We start from the raw sequence: 7,577 nt of genomic DNA, 5'->3' as shown, positions 1-7,577 counted from the left end.
TATTGGTAAGACGGGAAGGCATTTAGAGCCTTCATTTTTCCTGAATTTAACATTAAAATCCCCAAGTCGTGCAATACCTCCCCATTTGTTCTTTGACCTCTTCTCTTTCTTTGCTTCAAACCTGTTGGATTAAGAGAAATGCTCTTTGAATGATTTCCTGTGCCTTTTGCTATTCCTAATCTCCTGTTTTGCCTGTCTAGTTTCGCTTTTGTCTTGCGATGAATAGATCACTGATCTTCCTTATTTCTTCTTCCGGAATATTTTCCAGTCCTTGAGTTCTCCAATTTTTTTCCATGTCTAGTAGGTTCACCCCTTCCTTTTCTAGAACTTCATTGAGCTCCATCTCCTCACTACCCCCATCGCTGGTTAGCATATCAGTATCTTCATCGCGTTCGTCTTCTAGCTCTTGCATTTGGACTTCTGTTCTGATTATATTTTCCTCCCCGTCCTTTGTTTTGTGTCCTTGCTTGTCTTTTGGCTCTTCATTAAGTTTCTTTTCCCTGTTTGTTCCTTCTGAATCTGTATCGGTTTCCAGAATGCTAAAGGTGTTGTTGGTGATGCCTGGGTCTGCCCCTGCTCTGTTCATTCTTTTCCTGTTAGCTCTTTGTCTTGCTTTTGGCTTTGTGAAGGCTTCTTTGCTCTTTGCTGCTTGCTCTGGTTTGTGCTCTTCCCCTGTTCTGTTTAAAGGGCATTCTCTGACAAGGTGTCCGTGTTCATGACACCTTCTACATCGGAAGGGGATTTTCTCATAATCGATGGCTTGATAATAGTCCTCATCTCTAAATTCCAGCCATAGGCCTTCATGCAGTGCTCCTGAGACATCCATCTCCACACAGATTCTTGCACAGGAAGTGTATCTTCGTTGCATCGTTGCTTCTGAAGCTTTGATGAAGGTTCCGAGACGGTCTCCTATTTGCTTAAGCGTCGCTAATCCCCAATAGTCTATTGGAAGGGAGAATAGGCGGATCCACACAGGAACCTGTGTGAAGGTTTCTTTTTCTGGCACAAAGTTGGCCTTCCAGGGTCTCATATAGAGTCCTGCTGATGCAAAGAAGTAAGGACCTCCATCGAAGACCCTGTCCTTGTCCTCTAAGTTCGTAAAAACAACAGTAAAAAAACCTTTTGCCCCAAGGTGTAGTTTAACATCACCTTTAGGTTTCCAATGTTGCTTGATCCATTGACAGAGTGCTCGTTCCGTTGGCCACAGTCCCATGAACTTGCATACTATTGCATGTTTTGACATATGTTCTCTATAGGCTTGAATGTCCGGATCTGAGAAAACCACTCTGAGGGTTTCGATTTTTTTTGGTTTGCATGCTCCTTGCGTTGCTTTGTTGGAACTGGGGTTTAGGGCTTTTGCTTTCTCCTCTTCCTCTCGAGAGTGCTTCTCTGCCTCATGTTCCTCTTTGTCCTCTGTTTGGATATTTATTGGTGCTGTGTCTTTTTGGCTTGCATCTGTCCTTTTGTCGCTATTCTCCTGTCCATTATTTACTTTTTCTTTCATTTTTGGGTTGTTTCTTGTTTCTTTTTGCAACTTCTGTGTCCTTTCTTTGCTGGTTCCGCTATTTTCCTTACGCTCTCCATAACCAGTGATTTTAAATCCTTCCTGCGCTTTCTGTTTCTGCATTACAACTTGCTTGAAGGATGGGGTCCTAGTGGACCCCCCGTTTACCATTTGTCGGGTCAGTCCTCGACCTTTGTAAAGTAGATCCGCTATTCTGTCTCTATGTGCTTCCAGAACTGGTTCTGAGCCTACAGGTTTGAAGCACTAAACCCTAGACCTCGAAGCTCGCTCCTCGGCCATCCTGGAATATAGCTAATGTAATTGTCTTATTATGAACTTCTTCAAGACTTTCTTCCATGGTGTCATCAAAAGCTAAGTATTGAATTATTTCCTTCCAATTGTTCAATCTACTTGTTAAAGTTTAATTATATAATAAAAGTCAGTGGAGCTAAATTGTAGCTTCGTGGTTCCATCCTGTATCATGTCATAAATCCTAATGTGCTTCGACCTTCTAGGTTCTCTGACAATCCTCATACAACTATGATTAATACAAAATATCATGGTTGAATCCAACATATCATCAAATAGTCCATCGAACATTTTATGGAGCCAAACCACTTCATAGATAATTGTACAAACTTCCATATCTTCTTCCTTCGTAGCGCAACATAATCTTGTTTCATGTTCTATCAAGAAGTCATAACAAATACCAAGTAAAACCAACCGCTAATAGTATCTTTATTCATCATCAACACTGCCAACCCAATTGATGTGTCCTTGATTCAATTGTATCAGGGAACCAATAAGCTATTGGTACAATGATGGATCAACAATATTAGAAATAACCAACTTTTGCTAGATGGTGTTGCCATATTTCTATAATTTGTCATCCAACATTCTGAAGGATCCTGGTCACAAGCTTCTTTTAATATTCTACCAAATCTCAAGTGATAGTGTATCCATCTAAGATATGTTAAATTATGCTTTCAACTACCTTTGAAGGTAATATTTCTAATTCATGAGTTGTTCTTGAATCATTCAATTTGATTCCAAAGTACGAGGTCTTCTTTAATCATGAGAATCCTTTTTCATGTCTTTCAAGAATCAAGAGTAACTTTTACAGTTGACGTAATTGTCTTATTATGAACTTCTTCAAGACTTGCTTCCATGTTTTCATCTAAAGCTAAGTGTTGAATTCTTTAATGCATACTTAAAATTGTTTGTTTCTCCTATAGAATATGTTTAATTATGTCCTTCCAATTGTTACATCTACTTGTTAAAGTCTAATTATATAAGAAAAGTCCATTTCCTAAAAATTCTCTACACTAGTCATTGTGGTATTACTGGCTTATTCTATGATGTATAAGGTCAAATTTGCTTCACTGAATGTTAGATCTCTCTTGGTAGAGGAATCTCTATCATGTTGCAATTTAGATGTTGACTTTCATTGATAGATTTATTGACTACTCTACCCTTTTCAAAGTTTTGTCTGCCATCATGTTAGCGTCCTTAATTCTTAGAGAGAAATGTTAGCTTCTTCTGGATCTGCATGATGAAATACGAGTCTTTCTACATTATGTGGGAACATGATTGGTCTTCTTCTTATGTACCTGAATATTTCTTCTAGAGTTATGTGATGGATTACATGTAGATAATGGTCAAGGAGGATTTCCTTCATAAGAACTTTGGAACATACTTCAATATGTTGATTCTCTCTTCCAACTACTTCATTATAGATGACTATGAGCTCATTCTTAAATTCGATCGCCTTGCAAAGACTTATAAGCTTATACAATTCATGAATCCCAATAATATTGTACGCTATTCCCCATAAATTATATAATTATCTTGTCATCAATAAATATTATTCTATCTGTCATTTTCTAAACAAGAAATAGAAATCAAACTTGACCTGGTACAAAAGTAGATTGTTGAGCTATGTACACCTACCATGTTCTTCATTATTGTTAATTGTATATATCCTTGTTGTCTTTGACCTTGGGTTTCTTCATAGCTTCTTCATCTTTAGTTGTTAGTGCTTCATGTATTTCCTTCCTCTTATTATTCTTAGGATTATTCAGAAAATCTCTCTTGAAATGTCCATATTCATGACAATTGGAGAATTAAACTATGGACATGTCCTTATTTCTATGGGCCTTGTTGCGATTGCTTTTGTGTTGAGATCCAAACTTTCCAAATTTCTTTCTTAATCTCGTTGCAAAATCTTGAGTGTCTTAATTATTAGGTTGAGTATCATTTTTAGCCTTCAATCTTGGTTCCTCTAGAAAACATGAAGCCCATAATTCTTCAAAGGTCAAAGTTTCCTTTCTAGCATAGATACCTCCTGCAAAATTGTCCCAATCTGGAGGTAAAACATTGATTACAAAAGTGATCAACTCAAAGTCATATATGGTTTCACCAAGCCCTTGAAGTTGATCTTTGATTTTTGATATCTTCATAAAGTATGAAGGTGTGTTCTCTTCTTTTGACATCCTTGTTCCATATAGTTGATTCTTAGAGATACCTTTTGACCGATTGTGTTGGAATATAATTTTACCAATGTATTGTAGACTTCCTTGGATGTAGACAAATCCGAAACAAAAGAATGAGATGGTCTTTAATGGACTCAAAGAGAATCCTTTGAGCTCTAATTTCTCTCTTATTGTATTTGGCTACTTCTTAAGCATTGTTTTATCTTATATTGGAACATTGCCTTCAACGAATTGTATGACTTCATTTTCTTTAAGGACTAAATCAATTCTCTTCTTCCAAGCTTTGAAGTTTGATGCTCCACAAGTTTGTTGTCTTCCTTGAAGATAGATGTCATTTGATTGGGAGTATTAGACATATAGAATAGATGAGTACTTCCTTGAAAGAGATAAAGAGTTACTATAAGAGTGTCTTCAAGTATGCCAACAAGTTGTGATCTTCAAGCTTCGTTCCTTCACCTTAGCTCTGATACCATGTTGAGAAACCAAGTGCAATTAAGTCTAAAACCTAATTTCTCTTCTTGATAATTACATGTGAATATTATATGTCTTCTTATTACTTGTTATGTCTTCTTTGTCAAGAAATTATACAAATGTTCAATTTTTTAAGAACATATAGAGATCACCATGAGACAAAGCCAACAATCCTTCCCTTATGGAATCATATCAAAATGAGAGATATCCAACACCAAAACCAAACTGCCACCAAGATACCAAGTCCAACCCTCCTTGAAGTCACCTCCAAAGTCAAAGTCAATGATGGTCAAATTGCTCCAAATCTTGTCAACGTTCTGAAATTCGAACCCGCAACAAGGGGCCGAAATTCTACTTGCAACTGTTGGACATTAGATAAACCAACGCTCCTCGTGTGTTTCATGATATGGACTAAACACCTCTCATGGATCCTTATCTCTGGTGATGCGATCGTTGACTAACACATGTGGGTTTTAGTTTAACGACAATCGCGATTCCCAACAAGTGGTATCAGAGCATAGGTCACAAGTTCAATACACACCCGACTCGCGTTGGGGGGAGATTGTTGGACATTGGATAAACCAACGTTCCCCGTTTGTTTCACGACATGGACTAACTGCCTCTAGTGGATCCTTATCTATGGCAATGAGATCGTTGACTAACAGCTGCAGGGTTTGGCCTAATGGCAATCGTGATTCCGAATAACAACTACCTCAAAATTTTCACCCTCTTTCATAGAAAATCATATCTCCACATGTGCAAACTTCAATAGTAAAAAATTCAATCAACAAAGGGAACATTCTTCTAGTTTTGACTTTCTTTCTCTCTACTTTGACTTAGGTTCTTCTCTCCTTTGCATGGTTCATGGTTCATGTTGTGAATGTGTTATCAAACCATCTCTTATATATATTTGTCTAAAAAGGTCAAATAGGTGTCACTCTCCAAGCCAACTTATCCAAGGAAGGCTGACTTGTGGGCTAATGACTCAAAATAAAATTCAATTTCATTTTTCTTACAAATGTTCTAATAAAACATTACTCAAATAATTTATCTTTTGACTTAGAATAAAAAAAAATAGACATAAAGAATATGCTCTCACAAAAATATAAATCTACATCTACTAACACATTAGAATCTATTAAATCTAAATTAAAAACTATATTCCACAACTAACTCTTTATTCAAAACTATATTTTACAATATCCACAATACGCACATACTCACGGATCTTATCAAGCATCACATTTAAAAACCTATCCAGCTATAAACTAACTCTTTATTCAAAACTATTATTTTAAAATATGTGTATATTTATTGAATTATTATGAGAATAATTTTGTGTGTATATGAACTCTCCACCTCATTATTTGAATTAATATTAGAATATATGTGTATATTTATTGAAATATTATTAGAATAATTTTGTGTGTATATGTTAATTCATTTAAAAAATAAAAAAATTGTGTATCAACAAAGGTTACTAAAACCTTTAAAAAAAAACACACGCGTTGTGAAATTTGACATATAGTTAAACAATATCACATAAGCTTCATCCATTTATACCAATAGTGGAAAATATGAATATCCATAGCATTAATGGTATAACAGAATTACAAGAGATAATGGCTACCAAAAAATGTAACGAAACTGCATGACCACTTGTAAAGCATACAATGCATTGCATGAGAATCGAACTCCTGCCGACCCATATCAGAATTAAGCTGCCCAAGCAGCGGGCGAAAGAGAGAGCAAAGGGTTTGGCCGAGGGATGGCAGCAGCCAGTAGAGAGTTGTTGGCCATCTGTTGCAGCTCAGACGGGGTTTCTGCATCGGGTATCGAGTCGGTGGATTTGAAGTCCAAGGATGGGTCGTTATAGATGTCCCACCACTTCTTTACCAACATCTTTATATCCTCCCTGTCCATGTTCTCCTCCTTGCCCGTGTACCTCCACGGCTTCGATCCCTGCACCACCATCACCGCACATAATAATTTAGATATGAGTTAAAGTTTTCCAAAGATTTCGTACATAGTGAATACAATTCGGGGCAGAATTAAGGTACTTACAGCAGCGCAGTAATGGACGACTTTTACTTTGTCCAAATCCACGTTCTCCGGGTGTCGCCACAGCATGGCCAAGACTAGATTGTAGACCAAGGGAATAGGTTTGTACACGTTGTTGAAGAACATGTTCAGGAAATCCTGCTTCGCGAACAGCGTGGGAGGGGTGACTCTCAGGGTTTCAAGAAGTGTATCGTAGGTCAGCTTGCTAGGCTCGAACACGAACATGACCGCGTTGAAGTAGAGGGAAGGCGGCTGCCCGAATTCCTTTGGCCACTGCACCTTATCCGGGCACTGCTGGCAGTAACCGATCTGGTACTGCCGAGTGTGACTCCATGTCTTTTCACAGAAGCAGTCCATCACAGCATAAAAATGCCCGTCCGGGAGATCAAAGAGTTGATCAATGTTGTCATACACTTGAATGTCGGCGTCCAGGTAAATGAGCTTTGCTGTATTCTTCAAACTGCATTATCACAAACCCCGTAAGACACAATTCTAAGCTATTTGTTTAGATAGATAAAAAGAATCTTCTCATTTCTGCCATGGCAGCAGTTACAGCTATACTTTAAAGATTCAAGAAAAGGGAATCGTTAACAATTATACTTTAAAAATTCAAGAAAAGGGAATCGGTGCAGTTATACTTTAAAGATTCAAGAACGGGGAATCGAAAACAGTTATATTTTAAAGATTCAAGTAAAAGGAGTCGGATATGAATGGATGTCAGTCATAGTCATACCTCCCATATCCGGAGCTTGGAATAATTGATGACATAATAAGCCATGGCGAACTGAACTTGGTTTTCCGGAGGATATATGGACTCGATTTCACGGACAATGCAACCCTGACTCCTCAGGAGCCGCCGAGCTTATCTCGATTGCATTCGTTACTGTCCGTTGCCGTCCGTTTACATAAACACGGAGACCCCATCCCCTGCTTGCAATCACTTGACGTCTGTATCCGTATTCCATCCCCCGCTCGCAATCACTTCACATCTGTATCTGTATTCCACAGGATTCGCCCCCACTGACCAAGCACTATTCTTTAAAATTATT

The 7,577-nt window shown here is 37.8% G+C and overlaps 1 protein-coding gene across 1 annotated transcript; it reads right to left on the bottom strand.

Moving 5' to 3' along the window:
- Positions 1-6,036: 6,036 nt before the first annotated feature.
- On the bottom strand, positions 6,037-6,989 carry LOC149236084 (galactinol synthase 1-like). The gene is made up of 2 exons (XM_089461506.1): positions 6,532-6,989; positions 6,037-6,429 (listed from the first exon to the last, which is right to left on the bottom strand). Exons 1-2 carry the CDS (start codon positions 6,883-6,885, stop codon positions 6,184-6,186), a joined length of 600 nt encoding a protein of 199 aa, XP_089317632.1. The 5' UTR covers positions 6,886-6,989; the 3' UTR covers positions 6,037-6,183.
- Positions 6,990-7,577: the final 588 nt, after the last annotated feature.

Source organism: Pinus tabuliformis, chromosome 8 (genome assembly GCF_031772625.1).
Source record: "Pinus tabuliformis cultivar Carrire ecotype Pingquan chromosome 8, CPIR1, whole genome shotgun sequence".
Classification (NCBI taxonomy): Eukaryota; Viridiplantae; Streptophyta; class Pinopsida; order Pinales; family Pinaceae; genus Pinus; species Pinus tabuliformis.
Note: the sequence above shows the minus strand (reverse complement) of the source record. Positions and strands in the feature narration are given on the sequence as shown.